Source organism: Aphelocoma coerulescens, chromosome 4 (genome assembly GCF_041296385.1).
Source record: "Aphelocoma coerulescens isolate FSJ_1873_10779 chromosome 4, UR_Acoe_1.0, whole genome shotgun sequence".
NCBI lineage: Eukaryota > Metazoa > Chordata > Aves > Passeriformes > Corvidae > Aphelocoma > Aphelocoma coerulescens.
In genome coordinates this window covers 32,955,263-32,974,925 of record NC_091017.1, presented here as the reverse complement: position 1 = coordinate 32,974,925, position 19,663 = coordinate 32,955,263, and the positions used below count along the sequence as shown (strand labels likewise).

Below are 19,663 nucleotides of genomic sequence, written 5' to 3'. Positions count from 1 at the left end.
TTATCATCCAGAGTCCTTCTCCAGTTTCTACTGTACACTTTTATGATACTGTTAAGCATTGCCATTCTACTACAGAATTTGATAATGTCAGAGAAAGAAGTAGCAGTTGTTAACAAGAGAGAAGTATTGCTCTTTGATGTAGAGGTGTACTTGAGAAAGAACACGTTAATTTGGTTTTTATTTATGTACAAGTATTTTTACAGCTGCCTTCTACATGCACCAATGTTCCCATGCCTGTTAATAAGAGACCAGTGTTTAAGGTAATGAAGCACAGGAAACATTGCTCCTGTCTTAGCAGTGGAATGATTGGGCAGGCTGGTAGAAGAATGAGTGATACAGGCAGAGACAGGGCTCAGGCACAACTTCCAGACCTTGGTCTGAACCAGTTCTCTCCATGTCACCATGTTTATAACAAAATGATGCAGAATCTTCAAGAGAATTAGTTGTTCTACAGCAAAGATATTTTGTAATCAGTAGTATTTAAATGTTTTGTATGTTTCAGTAGGTGTTTTATCTGCTGCAGTGCTGGTTGTTTAGCTTTGGCAAGATTGTATTGATTTAAACTTTTCAGTGAATGTGTTCACAGCTATGTCAGTGCATTAGATCAACTGCTTTGTAAACATTTTCCTAAAGCCATTGTGATTTCAGGTCCCTATTATCAAGCAATGCAGTTCCTCTTGTTCAGTGGCTCATATAATCCCAGAAGGTATCTGGAGCATGTTAAGGCACCTGTGAATGCAGGTGTACAAAGAAGATCGGTTATTTACAGAGAGTTGGGTATACTAGTTGCATCAGCCTGGTCCCTCTTTTTTTTTTATTACTGTATTGGGTGTGAAACATAAATATCCTTAAAATGAAAGCAATACTTGGTAAGATTTGTGTTCAACAAATAAGTATTAAAGATGTTGGGTTTTTTCCTCCTTTCAGATCCGTTTCAGTTCCTTACCAAAAATGAACCTGCCAAGGAACAGACGGCTCAACCAGCTTTAGCTCGGAAACCCACTGTGATCCGAATCCCAGCTAAACCCGGGAAATGTAAGCTCTTCTCCTAAATGTCTGAAGAATGTGTTCGAAAACCGTTCCAATTGGCACCTAATATTTAATCATTGATATGCTGTTTATTAGCTAATATTAGCTGCCAAGGGAATCCCATGGTACAGTTTGACAAGACAGAGGAGCCACCCTAAGGGCTGTGGTGGGAGGGAGAGGTAGATGAGCATCATATTCCACTCTCCCTGCTGCCCAGCTGCCTCATTGGGCTCCCTCCCTTGAGTTTGATGTCTCTCAAACCTGATGGAGCTGATGCATAGCAGAGGTGAAACTATGTATGGGGCAGATCTAAAGGCTGGAAAGGAAGACTTGGAGGAGACCCTTGCAGCAGAAGCAAGCTTGTGTTTTCTGCTAAACCATATCCTGGAGCTGTACCTTTGGCCAAATTGACTTTGGTGCTGACCTCAGCTGAGGTTATTTTAGTGCTGTTCCCAAGCTTCCCTGTCAAAGGAACAGCATTGGTACATTAAACTTTCCTTCAAACACAGCTTGGTTGAGATGTTTAGCATAGTTTTCACAGTTTAAATCAAGAAGTTCCCTTGATCCTTTCTAGTTTTGAAATCTGTGGCCATTTAAGCAAGAATGTTTAGGTAGCAGTTTGAGGGAATAAAAAAAGGCATGTGAGAACTGGGATGCAAAAACCTGATGTGTTCAATTTTATGTCAAGGTCTTGACTATAGTTTTCTGAGAGTTACTGTATTCCTACAGCCTTCCACCTCTAATCCTTTACAGCTTTACAAATGACACTGACAGTGTCTCAGAGTGGAAATTTATCAGAAAGCCACAAGGTCTTTGTGTTGGTCTTTGTACGCTGGAGTGCATACTTACAGAATTCTGTTTGGCCTTATCTTTGATCCTCAAAGCTTAGAGAAAAATGTCACAAGATAGCTCTTAAAACTCATGTTTCAAAATCGTGTTTTGCCACACTTAGTGGGTATATAGTCAACTTGTAGTAACTATATGTCCAGGTGGCATTTCTCCTAGGAGTTTCACTCATTATTTCCAAACTCCCTCTGTCACCAACCCAGTGTTAAAATACTACATTTTCTTTTCCCCTGCATATGTCACAAATGCAGTGGAAATGATTAAAAATGCAGAGAAGACTGAAGATAAAGCTGTGAGAAAAGGTCTTTCTGTTAATACCTGACTATAAATAAAAGGTTTTTTCAGTTGGAAGAATATGTTTATGAACTACTGTAAAGAAACCATGACATAGTTCTTCTCTATAAAGGAAATTGTAATTATAGTTAAAAATAAAATGAAACAAAAAACCAACCAACTACCTGACATTTTTTTCTTTTCCTTCTTTTTTATCCTGAGATGGATTCCCTTTTGAACTTGCAGCTAACTGGTCCCTTGCTGCTCTCTAGTGGTAATTGAACTTTCCACAAAGGACTGCCGGTCCTGTACTTAGCTACAAGCAGCAGGAGGTTCTGAAGGACTGCCTGCCTTATGGGAATCAGTGGTTGGAAGATTAATGGGATAGCGAGGAACAGAAGCAGATTCCGAGAAAGCCGAGTAGCCTTTTGTCAAATAGGAGCTGCTGCAGAAATGTAGCCTGTTAAAAGTTAAAAGAGGAGAGAAGTACAACTGGGCCAAGGTGTAAATGGATATAGTAGGATTTACATTGTAAAGGGGGCACATAATCTCAGTACTGGGGGTCTTTCACCATCTTGTTTATGGAGGGAGATAAATTCTGTCAGGAACCAGCAAAAACTAAAAAGAAAAACCGCAATGAACAAACAAAACAAAGTAACATAAATTTAAAAAAACCACAAACACACAAAAAAAAAGCCCCAAAACAGCCCAGCCAGCACTACCAAAAAGGGGACAGAACTGGATGCTTAAGAATTTGAACTCCAGTGAAGTTTTCAATTGGGATTAGCACTTTTGTTGGGATGCAACAGAAAGGAAGCATTAAACTTCCACTTCTGTTAGTACACTTAGAAATCACTGAAAATAACACCTGCCTTCTAGTTTTTGGGGATTTTTTGTTGTTGTTATTCCTCTAGTTCCTTTAATTTTGACCTTAAAAAGACTAAGGGAGAGGAAATTAGGCCATCTGTGTAGCAAGATTTAAAGTGGTAAATAAATGTCTCATACTTTTTATAAGATGTGATAAGAGAAGATTTCTTTTGGAATTACTGCCAGGTATTGTTTTTACTTTTCATCCATCACAGATGCTTAGAAAAGTGATTAACCTCCTAACTTTCTTCCCCCCATGCCTGGTCACTGCAAACAGAACTGTGACCTTCTCCTAAGAATTGAACTGATCCTGTGTACTGATCCATTTTTAAACATCACAGCAGTGTTTTACATAGTAATGCAACAGAGGTGTTTAAAACAAGCAACACTTCTCCTTCCTATTTTTTAAATAAACAACACTTCTCCTGTTGTTTCTTTGTTGAGAGTAGTTTTCATTGAATGAGCAACTGAAAGTTTTGTTTTGGATAGTATCTCTCCTCTTCTTTTTGTTATCAGTCTATAAATGTCCAGGCTGTCTACACATATTTTTATGTAATTCCAAGTTCAGATGGAAGTCAGAAGAGCTTAAGTGTCTATAGTTCTTTCTGTGAAATGAATTTTCTTGATATACAAACAGATTGTAAAGTAGATGACAAGGTTCCAATATATAAAGACAAAGTATTTGGTAAATATGCTGGCAAAACCTGTCCAAGTGCTTTCCAGGTTTCAAAGGCAGAGATATTGAAAGCAAATGTCATATATTTATGAGGGTTTTCTAGTCGTTATTGAACGTAGGGACATCATCACTCTTCCCTAGTAAGATCTGTACTGTTTCCTCTTCCATGTCCTAAACTTGCTTAGCTCCCTAAAGACTACCTGGGAACTTCCATCTCTGTTTTCTGTCATCCTGAAGTTTGTAGCAGGCAATAATTTATTTTCTTGCCTTTACCTTTCTGGAGATTCTTCCATCCAAGTCTCCTGATCTTTCAGGGTTACTTGAAATAACCCTCAGCTGTTTTCCAGCCTGAAGGATATTCCAGGAGCTGACAGCTGAAAAAAAAAGTGAGCTAGTTTAGAAATGTGGTGATGGTGTTTCAGGGTATCCAGTAATGAATATGACATTCCCGGGGGACAAAGTCTTCTACTCATCTAATATTTTATCACCAAGTATTGCAGCTGAAACCCTGAACCTCTGAAATGACTTGCTGGTGTCCTGAGAGTAAAAAGTGAAGATCCGTTATGCAGGATGGGAAGTACTCCTAACTCAGCCTCAGAGTAAACCATGTTCCCTTCATGGCCCTTTTCTCTTTGCTGTTCTTTAAGTGGTTATTCCCTTTGGCTGCTCTGGCTTTGAGGAAGGAAATTGCATTCACACAAAAAATGCCCCAAACTGAGGTGGATTCCTTTACCTATTGTTGATCCACATAAGGAAGGTATTAATTAGACTTTAATTTGGGATTTTTTGGGGTTTTTACAGCTTTAAATGACACCCCACATAGCCCTCCGCCACTTCCTGCTGAAAAGCCTATTGGGAACACATCCAGTACCACAGTGGGAAAACCCAGCAGTGGTGACCTAGTGAAAAAAGGGGTAAGTTAGAACTGTTTTCCTGTATTACAGCTTTGTCTGTTTTGGTTAAAAGATCTCTTGTGATCTTCAAGCATTTTTTAAAGTAAGTATTTGAAGGACCAGAAGATGAAAATGACTACTCAAAAATACAAGGCTTTTTTCTTTTAATTCTGTTCTCTAATTAATTAGGTAATGTAGACTGCTGTCAGTTTTGAAAAGCACTCTGGTGATACTTTACTAAACTTTGATCACATCTATCTTAAATTTTCTGTATTCATCATCTGGAATCAGGATATTCTACGACTTAGTTGCAAAAACATTGCAAAGTGGCTCAAAGTCCAGTGGGATTTACATGTTGAAATGTTGTCAAAGTGCTTTAGAAAAGTAATTTTTTACCTTTGTGCACACAATACCTCTCAGTGTCTGTGCTAATTTGCAGGCAGAGGAAATTTTTCCATAGAAGAATGAAGCTTGTTTTTTTTACCTCTTTCCTTTTAGTTGTTTCTACTGAGTAGAACCACCTATTTTGGGAAGTAAGGCTCTGCTCCGGAGCACGTACATAGTTATGGTAGGCATTGTAGCTATACAACATTTGACACCAATTTTCGAAAGGGAATTAAAATAAACTAGAAAATGACAGTAAAATTTCGAAATACTGAGTTTTCTGATGGCAAGAATGGCAGAGAATCTTGTGAAAGCCAAAGGCAGTAAAAAGGTCAAATCAAATTAAAAGCCCTCAATAGATGGGTGCTGCCAACAAATGCCTTTGTAGCTACCTCTGCTATTAAGATAAAGGGTATTAAAAGGTCATGATTGAAAAGGCTGTTCAGAGAGGTCCTAACTTTTCTAGGTAAGGCTGAAAAAATAATTTATGAAACAAGACAGTAAATGACATTTTATGCAGTGGAACTCCAGAACTTTTACAATGTCATCTAGGTTATTGTGACAGGCATATATAAGCTTCAGAAGATGTTTTTTAAAAAAAGATTGTATTGAATCCACTGGAACATTTAAATCCAATCTTTGGAAAGGTAAGAACTGTGCTTCTAAAACTAGTGTTGTTTGTCAGTGGAAGTGATTAAACAGCAACAGCAAAAATTTTTGACCATAAGCAGCAGTTGACATAGAGTTCTTCCTTTTCACACAGAAGAGGAAAATTTTTGATATGAGGATGACATCCTCATCTGAAAGTGGCAGGTTGTTTTCTTTCTTATAGGGTCATTTAATCAGAACATTAATTTGGGGACTCAATCAAGGATCAAATTTTGTCACAAAATATATCTAGGTATTTTCTAGGTAGGAAAAATCACAGAAATTGTTTATGAGTTTCAAGCACATTCAAGCACCTAATTAAGTAAACAAGACTGTTCAGACCTGTTTAAAACTACCGGTTCAGAAAGGGTTCTTTTGAACACAGATTCAGCACTCTGATTTACCACGCTGTTCCAGCAGCAGCTGTGCTTGTTCAGCAGAGCTGGCAGAACTTTCTGGCACTGCGATGAAAACAAACAGCAGGAGGCAGTAAGGATGGTTACTTGCTAATCCATCACTGTGGTCCAAGCCCTTCAGGCATGGCACATGTCCTCCTCTCCTGACTGCTGTAGGGTGGTAATCTCTGGCAGGGCCAGCATGGGCAGCTGGGAGGAGTGAAGCCTTAATCTGCCAGAGCAAGATTCACTGGGATTTGTCTGTTAGATCTCTAGAAAACATATTTAGATGTCTTCTTTAATGGGAGCTAATACTTGCAAGAGATGCTGTCCTGTGTGAGTTGCATTAATGTCATGTTTTCTGCTTTAACATGTTCAAAGTTGATAATGCGAAATCCTGTGGGCAATGTAATTGTACATTTTCTCTGTTTCTCTGACTCTCCTGAAATTGGCTCTTAACTCCTTACTGCCATATAGTAGGAAAAGAGGGGCTGGGTCATACATAATGCACACTTTAAGCTGTGTTTCAGGTAGTAAATTGGCTCCGTATTTCCCTCTATGTTCAATAACACTTTAAAATCACAGAATCACACCATAATACTTACTACTTTACTCCCAGACCTCCAGAAACTCTTGTTTTTCATGTCCATAGGATATAATTTGATATAAGAATTATATAATTTAAACAAAATATTTTATTTTTCTTAGGCTTAAAGAAATGTCTTTTTTCTTTTGAATGGTTGTAGGAGTTGGATCACTCAGAACAGGGTGGAGTGCCTCAGCTAGAACCTCTACTACCCCCAAGGTGAGTGTGGTTTTTCAGACTCACTTAAAAGTGGTGTTTCTGAATTAATTTGCATAGTTAGTCTCAGTGTAGACACTACTGCCTCCAGCCATAGCTCAATAGGCTTGGCTGGGCACTATGCTCACTAATAAATAGGCAGGACCAACTTGGTAGCTGTTGAATACTTGTTTGTACATTATGGTATGAGCAGAGAGATTATAGGAGAGCAGCTGTTTGACTTTTCAGCTAATGTACAGTGGCTGCTGACAGTCATTCCTTTCTGAATCTTTAACCTTTTCACCTACAGCACTTACACTTGTGGTGGGGTTTGAGTGTTGAAGGAATGGAGGTGGCAGATGTTTACACCCTGAAAAGGGCAGATGCTGGGCCAGCAGCTTCCCAGAAGCTCTGGCTAGTTTATATACTTCAGACCTAAAATGCAGGTGCAGGATCAATGATAACCTTGGGGATTTTTTATTCTTGTGAACCAAAAAGAAAGAACATCTGCAAGGGCAAAAGTTGCTGGACCAGCCTTAAATTTGTGTCCATCAATGCCAGAGACACAGTGGAGGGAGATCTGGCATTGACTAGCCAGCCCACTGTGGGTATCTCAGCATTTGCATTCTAAATCTGAGTTTAAACACAAGAGTTCGCTCTGTTGTGTCAGGACAAGAGAATCTTTCTGTCATTGAACTGAGTCTATCAATAATAATAAGTACTAATTAACAGGAAAGAATGTGGATGTACCACAAGGAAACACCTCATTATTGCTCCATATGGGCTTGTTCCTTCCCTACATTCAGTTTAGCATAACATTCCTCATTCTTATGAGGGTCTCTGGGACCACAGTAAATATTTTGTCCTTTCACTCTTCTGCTCAAATGGATTTTTAATTTTTTTTTTTGTAAGTAAGTAGTAATAATTCACTGAATTGCTTGTTAGGGTCTTCTTGTTTAGTTGAGTTGCTTTAAAAATGTGTGGGTTGGTCTGTTTACAGATTTAAGGCAGTCTAACTTGGAATTTCCCCTTTGGTCAGTATTAAAAATGCTTAGTTCAAGATGAGGACAAGAAAAGGGAGAGATGGATGTTGAACAGAAGTGGAAAATTTTTTTGAAATTTAAAAATTATTCCATACTCAAATAGTAATAGAGAACTCTTATCAGGAGCATTAGTAGTGCACTAGTATCTTCTCAAGTGGTGGATGACACTCAGAAAATGTATTAGAATGGTACTTCAAAGATCCACTAATGCACATTTGTTGGAGTTGATAATTTTTGCAGACCCATGAGGAATGCACATGAGCAAATAATTATGCTGAATTACATTAGATGAAAAAAAAAGAGAAACATTTGTAGCAGAAACTTGCACTAACTGGTTGAAGATATCCCAATAAAAATCAAACTATACTGTATTTTTGGGATATTACTACTAATATTAATTACTAGTAAACATTACTACTGTCACTTGCTAGTCTCTGGTTTTGGTTTCTAAACTGCTGGTCCACTAATGAGAGTGTGGTACCTCCAGCATTGCCAGAGAATTTGAGTATTTTCACCAGTGTTTTCTTTCTGCAGTAGACATCTGTTGCACAAAAATGGTAAATTCTGCTATTGATGGCAATGTGCAAAGTGGTGTGATATGTCGTGAGCTGCATCATAGTCACTTCAGGTAAGTGACATCCCAAGGAATGAGCTAGGCTGATTCCTGAAGACCAGCTTTCACAAAAGCTCTCCAATAGCAGAACTTGATCTTGAAGCAGCTTCAAAGAAAGCTCTTTCTAGAGGTGGATTGCTGAAACAAATCCTGCTTATTTAGTGGGCTCCCCAGAAAGCTGGCAGGCTGCTGGTGAGCAGACTTGGAAATACGTAGTCAAAGAATCTGTCTAAGCAACTGATCATCTGGTCCCAGTATCTGAAGAGTTCATGTATTCCTGGAAAGCTTCAGATGCTACACACTGTACAGCCCAGGTCATCACAAATCTTGTTTCCTTACAGCACACTCTATAGCTAGGATGAGGTGGCATGCTTATTAATATGCATATTTTTCTGATGGTTTGCACAATTTTTAGGCCTGTGGATGGAAAAATTGTACCTGCTCGACCTCCCCCACCTAAAAGTGTTCCTGGAAGGCCACCTCCACCAAAACTCTCTTCAGCCAAGACCTCCTCCCAGAAGGATGTTCTTTCGCGATCTAGTTCTGACATCGCTTCTGATAAAAAAAACAATAAGTTCAGGTTGGGACCCAAGAGAGCAAAAAGTGCAGTCTTTAAAAATCCAGATCCAGCATTACCTCCTCGACCTAAACCGGGTCATCCTCTCTACAATAAATACATGGTAAGAGTTGAGATATTCTATCTGAGCACACTGTTTTTATAAAACAGTGCTGGTTAAAACAAGTAGAGGAAAAGGTAGTTAAACCTACTGAAGTAGGTTAGGATTATGTGGCTTTCAAAGTGTATCTATGAGCATAATCTTCCTTAGAAAATGCTAGTAGATAAATAGTAGTAAGTCCTGTAAGGCAATACTGGAGAAAGCAATAAATACATGTAAAGTATAGATCTATGTGGAGTATTTTTGTGTATATATGTAATTATATATATATATACACATATATCTATATATCTATATTTTTAATGCATTGCTCTTGGGGTTTGGGAGTTCTTTTTCCAGTTACCGGTTCTGAATTCTCTTTCAGTAAAATGATGCTGAATAATTGCATTTATATATTGTTTACCCATACATATCGAAATGCTTAGGAAAATTGGGGGAGCATTGGAACTTATAAAGTAGTTGACCTTACTTAATCAAGCTTGCAGAGAGTGAGGAATGTAACATTTCTAATCTTACATTTTCATCCTATTGATGCCATCCCTTTTCATTATAAAAATGTTTTTGGTATTGTATGTGTTATTAGGGAATTTTAGATACTAATGGATCAGCATTACAGATAAAAACAAGGAAGTCTTTCCCCAGAAACTTGAAACTGGTCAGTGATAGAGCTGGTGACTGCTTGAACCAGTGCTGTTGTCAAAAAAAGCAGCCACAAATCCATAACATGAACAGCATCAACATTCCATCAGCATGAAGTGGAAACTTTCTGTTGCCTTCTTTTTGATCTTTCACTTTTGCATTTAGAGTTTTGTATGAGATTTTTTTGTGTGTGGGAATTTTTTTCTGTAGTAATCAGTAATTGCCCCAAAGTCTTACTGGCAATGAAAATTTTCTCCCAGGTTGGTTTTTTTAGTGTCCTCCATGACAAATGAATATATTTCTGCATCAGAGTGTCTTTCTGAATATCTTGTAGTATATAGTGTGATACCAGTTAGGTGTCTAAGACACTATTAAAGGAGGTGACACCACCTGAGTTTCTCAAAGTGGCAGTTCATATCACCAGCAGTCTGTTCTGAATGCCTTCCAGAGGAACTTGTCCCCTTCCACTGGACTCTTAAATTACTTACTTGTAGCAGGTGGTTTGAAAAGTTTCATCATCTGACCATTTTCACTTGCGGTGAAAATTTGAGGTGCTTAGAAATGAAAAAAACTTTTCCATTTGCCTCTGTTTCTGTTCAAGCTACCTGTGCCTCATGGAGTTGCCAAGGAAGATTGTCTTCCCAGGAACACTGGAGAACTGTCCTGTAAGGTGAGGTGCTTTTTTCTGCTGGCTTAAATATTCCGTGAGCAAGACTCCTGTTGCAGTAAAGTATCAAGTGTTTTAGTCTTCAAAGGTTACACCGAGAAATGTAGTAGTGATTTATTAAATCCTTGTGTTTCTGTAATCAAAACAAAACAACTGCCAAAACAAAACCCAATAATGGTGATTTGCCTCGTAGCACAGGGACATTCTGCTTATAGAACAGAGCAAGAGTAATTACTTGGAGTGCCAGAAGGGAGAGGAAACTGGTTAAGTTCCTCCATCTCACAGGGAAATTATCACTCCCTTGGCTGAGTATCTGAGAATTGAGCAAAAGATAACTGAGTACTTTATGAAGTGCTGTACATGATACATCAGTGAATTGGCTTTGACATACGGACTTGAAAGTATTTTCCTCTCTCTGCTTCTACAGATCCTGACTTGGTTTTAGGGCATGACTCTATTAATATTAAAGAGCTAGTGGAAATTATAGCAATGAGCAGCCTTTTTGACTATTTATCAGAAGCCTACATAGCTGAAGTAGATTTCTATGCAGTATGTTGTTGTCTGTTGTAACTCATGTTACTCTGGCCTTAGCTGGGCTTTTTTGGTTGTGTTTTTTTGTACACAGTTAATTACTTTGAATGTAATTCATTCACCATGATTGTCATTGGTACAGCCTAAAAATTCCTAGTGGGTAGAATAGAGAAGCTCAGCATTTTTAATATGATTTCCCTTTATGGAGATGCCACAACAAAAGTGTCAGCTCCCCTCAGTGTTACCTTTGTGTAAGCAAAGGCATAGTGGCTTCCTTGCTCCTCTTGGAATGTTTGTTAGTTGGCAGATGTGCTGTCCCTGAGTGTGCTGGGGAGAGTTAGGTGGGGTGTTCCCTCAAGCAAGAGAGAGTGGCTGGTGGCACACAGGACCAAGCACCAGTGCAAAATTTGTCCACAGCCCTTGCAATGAGTGTTGTTATCAGTGCTACAGATTTCTGGCGCACAGAGATAGCTGAGGCTTTTTCTATACTTGGAAAAGTTGCATGCTTTCCCTTCCTTTCACTGGCTCAAAAGTAGATTTTGGTGAAATGTATTCTTGTTTACACTGGCAAAAGGCAAACAGAATTCACACCCATAGTTGTGTGACCATTAACCATTTCCTTCTGCAATACCAGAACAACTCTGTGCCCAAAGTCAGAAAATTAATTAAGGAGTACATAACAGAGAATCTCTGTTAGTATCTTCCATGATTTATAAACTATTTGGATTTATTTGTCATTGTCAGGATTCAAACCACCCTCCAAAAGTTTCTGACACAAGTGCACCTCATGCTGTAGTCCTGCATGATTTTCCTGCAGGTAAGTAAACGTGAATATTCTGGACACTTGTTTTACTCCAAGACGTTCAAATGGAAATTTTCTTAGAAATTAGAGCTTAAAAATGGTATGGAAGCTCTGTCTGCAAGGTCTGCACATAGAGTTGTTCAAATCAATGGGTTTAGCTGTAGATGGGCCAGTCTTTCAGTTAAAGCTGGTTGATCTATCAAGTAAAATTAAGACTTTTTAAAAACTGATTCTGGTTTTGTCTGTGGTATTTTGTATTAAGAAGGTTTGCTTAGAGAAAATCAGTGAGTGTGACAAGTACGGTTAACTGAAATGATGTTATCTTACAGAGCATGCTGAGGACTTGGACCTTCATTCTGGAGACACTGTTTGTCTTCTGGAGAAAATTGATACTGAGTGGTACAGAGGAAAATGTGGGAATCGCACAGGGATATTTCCTGCCAGCTTTGTTAAAGTAGTTGTATGTAGGCTTTGTATACCTTGCTACATAAGATCCTATTGCATTTGTTTTCTGGTTCTATTTTACTAAGGCTCCTGTGTATTTAACTCCATTCTGTATTTAGATAATCTCTTATCCCACTGGCAGCACAGAAGACTTATCAACTTGTTTGTGTGGTATTAGAAAGATGTTTGGTTTGGCACAACCAGCTTGTGCTATGGGGAATAATTTGCTGTTAATTTAAAGCCAAGTGAGAAAATCATTGCCCTTACCAGATTCTCTTTGGAAACGTGGGTAGTTTCTCAGGGTCTACAGAGCAGATTATTTTTTGACAGCTGCATGTAAGAATCAACACTAGGTAAAAGATGGTTGATTTTTGTGCCTCCCCCCAGCTCTCCACCTTCTGTCATGTTCTTGTCCCTTGAGCTTTGCTGGAATCACCACTTTTTCAGCTGTGTAGTGAACTAGGTCAGGGTAGCAATTTGGCCCAAAAAAACATGTTGGGTTTTTTCTTCCCAGAATATTGTTTTTCCAACAGGATCAATTTGCCTAAATGGCTTTCTAAGTGGCTGCACAAATGGTTGTGCTGGCACAGTGCAAGGAGATTGTGTTGTTGCAAATGAGCAGCTTAAAGCAATCCTGTTACTGAATGTGACACTCGACAGTAAGCGGAAGGCAAGAGACAGGTGCTCTTTTGGAGCCCAAGGATAATGAATTGAAAAGGATACAATGTGGTTCCCTGTGGTCAAATGCTGGGTCAAACCTATTGCAAGCCCGAGACTGAAGTCCATTTTGTGACAGTGGCAAGGGCTTTGGGCTGTCCACACCAGCCATATGGATGTGGAGGAATGCCAGAGTGACACCAGGATGCAGGGAAGGGACCTGACTTGGCATTAAAGACAGGAAGTGCCTGTGTGAACACTTCCTGGGCCGGGACAGCTGGCAGAGTGAGCACTGCTGCTGCATGGGCAATACCAAGGATTTGGTAGACATCAGAGAGGGTGGGGTGTCTGTTTAGTTTGTAATGGTGGTATGGGAGAAAAATTTTAAGAGCTGAGAAGTGCTGAAGAATAAAATCTAAACTCGTAGTTAGTAGTAATGGAACCATGCTTGATTCACTTTCACGAGAAAGATTTGTTAGCTAAATTGATTGGCTGTTTCTATACAGACCAACAATTCCATTTAAAAGCTCTTGCTTCTACTGATAGCTAATGAAGAAAAGATTTTATGTTAAAGCAGTGGAGTGAGTATTTGGGGTCAAATTCACCGTTGATACAGACAGATACAACTTCATAAAAGCTAGGGAAAATGCTTTTCTATTTTAGTTGAAAAAGATGGTTACCCTTTTAGGGCAAAAATTTTTTGTTTCAAAAATATTTTTTTTTAAGAAAAGGAAAAAGAGGTTAATTTACTTGAGTGAATTCTCCTGTTAATTCATGTCAGATTTCATATTGATACAAGGTCTCTATACAATACACTATAATGTGTTTTACAGTATTGAGCTGGGGAGTAGCTTAGATCTGGACACTTAACAAGAATACAGTTAAGACTTCCCATAGAACCTTCAGAGCACCACAGATACCAGCTCCTTCAGCAAGTGCAATGCAAAGATTATTTGTCCTAAAAGGCATTGTGATTTCCTCCAGTGCATCACATAAGCTAATGGAACATTCTTGTTCATTTTATGGGAACTGGCTGATGTAATAGTGAGCTGTAACCCAAAGCTCCTCACCAGGGCCTCTAGGCTTGTAGTCTTGTACATCTCACAGATCATCCTTCATGTCACTCCAAAAATCCAGTTGAAATCCTCCTATGATAAAGAACTTGAATGTTGTCTGTTTGATATATCTGTGTATTGATTTTCTAAGTTGTATTTCTCCAATTCAAGTGAGATTTGTGAGATGTGTTTTCGTTTGGAGAGCAGCTGGCTACCTACCAAAGCACAAAAGGGATAAGTGTAAACAGTAGTTTTGTCTATTGTGGTATACTGTGCTAGTAAATAATTGAGAGCAATTACCAGTTGAGAATTGGGATCTAAATGCAACAGCATGTAGTAGCATCTAGTCACGTGTTCTGTCAATCAGTCATGCCACAAGTAGAAACAATAAACCAGCTTCATAAAACAAAACATTAAATATTGCTCCTTGTTTGCATAAGATTAAAAAATGAGAAAACAGGCATAAATTTACATTGATGTGGTCATATATCGGAGCATGCCAACAATTACAGAGTGTGACACATCTGAGAAACTGATAATTCTAACCAGTTTCAAGTTTATTGTGGTTAGTTGCCATGAGATTGAAATGGAAGATTTAACTTACTTCATTGTCTTACTAGATTGATGTTCCAGAAGAAGCCACCAGGAAAAAAATGCCCTCTTCATCACGATGTATTAAGTGAGTCAGATAAATCTTTTTTTTTTTCCTCATGTTGATTTACAAGGAATTTAAAAGAAAAACTAACTTTGAAGCAGGGGCTCTCTGCACTGAGGTTGATAGGGTTAACAATTTATTCACCAAAATACATTGTAAAGATTAAAATATATGTTTTAAAAACCTGAATGCTTATGATGTTTTATTAAGACTCATATTTAGGTAAAAAAGCCTACTTTTATGAAAACTGGTTCCAGAAACCATGGACCAATCTGATTAACTTCAGCAGCATTGTACACTCCTCTCTTTGCTCCTGACCTTGCTGCTTTCTTCCAGTGTCCTCACAAGATGGAACATGGTAGGGCTCCTACTCATTTGAAAGAACAAGATACAATGGGACAGAATATAGAGGTACTTTAAGGAAAGAAATCTGTCTGCCCTAAAAGTGTGCAGCTGTATGGGTAAATCTAAAGTTCCCCAGTTTGAATTATGAAATCAATTGCCAGCACTTTCATTTTCAAACAACTTGTACTAATATTTGTGGGCAAGAAATTATTTTTCATGGTATTTATTTCACAGTGGTGCTTATTGGATTCTGTAATCATTTATTCCAGGAATTAAAGTAAATTCAGGCAGAGGCAGGAGCAACTAGTGTCATTGGGATCATTCAGTTGTTCTTTAGATGAATCTTGGTTTGTTAGGAACGAAAATTTATTTTAAAAAGCTGCTTCTGCAGCTAAGAAAGAAAGAAAGAGAAAGTTCTAGCTCTGTCCTGAAAGACACATCTTTGAAAAGATACTGAGTGGGAGACAGGGGTGGGAATCAAACTTCTTACTTTGGTTGTGTGCTATGCATATATAAAAAGAATTAAATCCTATTACTGCTTTTTTCCAGCATGGAATTTCTGAGAAACAAAAAAATGGCTTAATTTCTTAAATTAAATGTATTAGCTTCCTAAATAATGAAATCTATTTTAAGTTGGGGGAAAAATAATTAGGTTTTTTTCAGTACTGTACCAAAGTATATAAAATCTTATCAGATGCATTGATGTTTCTTTCTTTGATAGATAAACTATTTCCTCTATATATCATCTTATAGGGATGGATTTTACAGAATAAAGTATGTTAAAATAGATAAAAACTAGCTTCTTCCTATGAAACCTCCATGTATTTGGGACAAACATACAATATCCACCCCCACCCATGTTTGATTGAATCTAAGTGGGATGCTAGCCTGAAAAACAATCAAACTGTTAACAAAAGTGTATCAGGACACTTGCTTGGATATAGGCAAAGATGTTAAATTGGACAGGCAAGCCAGAAACAAGGGGCTTTATTGTTGCTTGGAAGGGAAGTAGAGTCTTTTGCAAAATACTCTAACAGCCAGGAACTGGGATGCAGGAACTGCATCTGGCTCCTCCAGGCTCTGTACTCGTTCTCCTCAGAAAGCAGAGAGGAGAACCAGGGCTGGCCCCCAGTTTTCCACCTGTTCTATCTTCAGTGCATCCTTTTATCATTTTAATTAATATATCAATCCATATATTACACACAATGCTGTCTTATTATTAAGTGGACAGTAGTAAAGAAGCAAAGTAATTTTCTCTTTTGTTTGTGCAGAGGTCCAAGATGTGTAGCACGATTTGAATACATTGGAGATCAGAAAGATGAGCTCAGTTTTTCAGAAGGTGAAACTATTATCCTGAAAAAATATGTAAATGAAGAGTGGGCCAAAGGAGAGCTCAGAGGCACATCTGGAATTTTCCCCTTGAACTTTGTGGAAGTAATTGAAGATCTGCCTGGAACAGGTATGAATATGTTTGCAAAAACCTTCAAGAGCATAGTTATGTACTTAATGTAAATAGGCAGCATATAGGAGAAAATTCCAAAAGGACAATGAATACAGAAAGGAGGTAAAAAGAGAGGGAAGACCAATCAAAAAAAAAAATTAACAGTAGGACTTCTTAAAAGATATTCTTAATAATGACTTCAAATATCTAAAATCTCTGTCATTAGTAACATTCTGAATAGGACACTGCTCCTATTCTAAGTTGTGCTTTACTTATGTAGGTACGGAAACAGCACTGAAGAATAAGGTGGAGATTTCGTCTTCCCTTCCTCAGGTAATAAAACTTTATAGGTGATGGCCAGAATTTCTGTATAGATTTATTGAGACTATTATAATGTGAGAGTAACTGCAGAACAAGACACAGCTCCCACAGCACACAATGCTGCATGGTCACAGCCTCAATTCTGACACTTGGCCTAAGCTGATTGAATTCAGAGCTTCTGACAAATTAACATTAGTAAATTTTTATCCTTTGTGCTGAAGGAAATTCTTGTTAGCTCTATTTTAAGTATTGCTGCAGTGATCTAATTTTGCATTTATTAATCCTTTCCCCTGCCACCAGAGATAAAAAGGAATGTGGCTGAGCCTAGATGAAATTCTGTGGTGGTAATTGCTGAAATGCCATTCTAGTCTACATTTGCAGCAGCACTATTGCATGGGAGAGTGTCAGGACACCCATGGGCTGTACTGCTGCTTTCAGCAGCACCCATCAGTTGGTGGGCTCCATTCACACTTCTAAAATTAATGCGTCTTCTGTTCACTTGAATAGAACACCAGACGCTCAGTAGAGTGGTGTGAAGCGCTTCATGATTTTACAGCAGAAACCAAAGATGATCTATCCTTCAAAAAGGGAGACTACATCCAAATACTGGAACAAGTAGATTTGGAGTGGTATAGAGGAAGACTGAATGGAAAGGAAGGGATTTTCCCAGCAGTTTTTGTTCAGACCTGCTCAGGTACAGTGCTCCTACCAGATGGCAATTCTTTATTCCTTGTGTTGTGCCAGTCATGACAGAGTTGTGGGAGAACACTATTCCACTTCTGGAGAAAAGGAGACTCAGAGGTGACCTTATCTCTCTCTACAACTACTTGAAAGGCAGCTGTAGTCAGATGGGGGTTGGTCTCTTTATCCAGGCAGCAACTGACAGAACAAGAGGACACAGCCTCAAGCTGCACCAAGGGAAATTCAGGTTGGATGTTAGGAAGAGGTTTTTTACTGAAAGAGTGATAAAGTTTTGGAATTGTCTGCCCAGGGAGGTGGTGGAGTCACCGCCCCTGGATGTGTTTAAAAAAAGATTGGATGTGGCACTCAGTGCCATGGTTTAGTTGAGGTGGTGTTAGGGCATGGGTTGGACTCAGTGATCTTAAAGGTCTCTTCCAACCCGGTGATTCTGTGATTCTGTGATCAACAAGTCACACACCACCACAGTCTTTAATATTCTAAACCTAAACCTAAGTTTTGAATCGACTTCTCTAATAATGGCAATATAATGTTCTAGTCAGTAAGTAGTCTGTGAGGTGGCACAGATTCTGGGATGTTTTCAAGGGTGGTTTGGGCACAGGTGAAACAGGGCAATTGAGCCACCTTTAGGAATAATTCAGGGGTACTGATGCTGCTTCATCTTAGAGCAGAAAGAGGAAAAGTCAGCTTTCATTACATATCACCATTGGGAAGTTCCAAGTTAATGAGGTTTAAATTTAGTGCTCTTACAAGCAGATCTGTGAGACTGTGTTTAATACTATAAAATGAACTGGTGGCAGTAGAGTTTTTTATTCCAGCAGGACAGTGAATTTGTTAGAGCAGTAGCAATAACGTTTGGACAACTTGTAGTGCAATAGTGGGGAGAAAACATGAGAATAACAGGAAACTTCTCCAGAAACAGAGATTTATTTCACTCCAATGCAAGTAATTTCTCTTGTCCATGTTCTGTAGCCAGGGTAGAGCAGTCACAGCCTGGAGGAGGGAAGAAAGGAAAAGCCAAAGCTCTTTATGATTTTCATGGAGAAAATGAAGATGAGCTTTCTTTCAAAGTAAGTACACCTCTCTTAGACCAATTTCCAAGAGGTCTTGTGTTCCTAATGAGTGCTAAAAAGTAAGATTCATCCACTGTGAAAACAGGCTTTAGACAAGAAGAATCAAGCACATAGAATATGCATAGATATTAACACATTTGATAAGTGGTCTCTCTAAAAAACATTTTTGCCCTTACCACTCCTGTTTCCTATCAGCAAAAATTGTCATTAAGGACACTGAGAAGAGGTCAGGAGTTGCAGAATTCTTGACTTCTCTGATCCCATAAACATGGCAAGATAAGCAAACCTCATTTTGCAGTATTCAGTTGTTGATTGGCTGATATGGTGAAGGGAGCCTCTTTGTACTAGAAGGACAGCACTGAGTAGGAGGTAATAGTGAGAGAGCCAGTGCTACAGCAGCCAGGCCTCTAAGGAAACCTGGTACAGCAACATCTTGAACTGGCAACACAATACAGAGTTGCCATGGGAACAAGGGGAAAAGTTAAATACATGCTGGATGCCCAGATCATCTTAAGCATGAACAAAAAACAGAGTGCCCTTGATACTCAAAGTCATGATTTAGGTAACCATGTTCTCAAAAGCAAATTTCTGAGAAACAGTAGACTTTCACAGGAGCTGAAACAGTGTTTTCTAAAACTAGCAAAATAGTTTCAGCATTAGCAGCTTGCAATGCTGAAAGGACAGACGATTCTTTAAAGCAGAAAAGGGGAATAGAGGTACTGGAAGAAAGGCCAGTACTTCAGATGAAGGGTGTGGCATGGGACTGTGAGAACAAAAACCAGGACCAAACACAGAAGCTGCAGTTTAAACGGCCACACTGAGCTCTTACATTGCTTTTCCTTTTTCTGGGAAACTTTCCAGGTGTTAGAAAATACTGGGACTAAATTAAAAAAAAAAAAAAATCTTTCCAGTGTTTTAAGAAAACAACCCTCAAAACACTCACAAATAAGCAGTAAAGCAGGGGGCTCATGAGCCAGCTCTTAACATACCTGGAGAGCCAAAGCAATGTGAGAAGTTATCCAGCAGTGCTCTTTTGTCCCTCCAAAGGTGGTGATTTTTCAGCATAGACAAGTATTTGGCCTAAAAGAGGCTTCAGCTGGTTTTGGCAAACAATCTCCAAGAGGTGTAACCAACAGAAGAGACTGGCCATGTCTTACTTCTTTTCTCTTTGATTAATAATTGCTTCTAAATAAGATGAGCTATGCATGC

At 38.7% G+C, this 19,663-nt stretch overlaps 1 protein-coding gene across 5 annotated transcripts in view; it reads left to right on the top strand.

Moving 5' to 3' along the window:
* Nucleotides 1-19,663, top strand: part of SH3D19 (SH3 domain containing 19) — an 84,889-nt gene that overhangs the window by 62,011 nt on the left and 3,215 nt on the right. For all 5 annotated transcript variants that reach the window (XM_069013468.1, XM_069013467.1, XM_069013470.1 and 2 more), the window contains 12 exons: nt 928-1,035; nt 4,493-4,605; nt 6,758-6,816; nt 8,864-9,128; nt 10,366-10,434; nt 11,707-11,779; nt 12,094-12,224; nt 14,541-14,599; nt 16,192-16,379; nt 16,642-16,694; nt 17,190-17,376; nt 18,354-18,451. In XM_069013468.1, the coding sequence (XP_068869569.1) occupies nt 928-1,035; nt 4,493-4,605; nt 6,758-6,816; nt 8,864-9,128; nt 10,366-10,434; nt 11,707-11,779; nt 12,094-12,224; nt 14,541-14,599; nt 16,192-16,379; nt 16,642-16,694; nt 17,190-17,376; nt 18,354-18,451 (1,403 nt within the window). The remainder of the gene's footprint in view (nt 1-927; nt 1,036-4,492; nt 4,606-6,757; nt 6,817-8,863; nt 9,129-10,365; nt 10,435-11,706; nt 11,780-12,093; nt 12,225-14,540; nt 14,600-16,191; nt 16,380-16,641; nt 16,695-17,189; nt 17,377-18,353; nt 18,452-19,663) is intronic.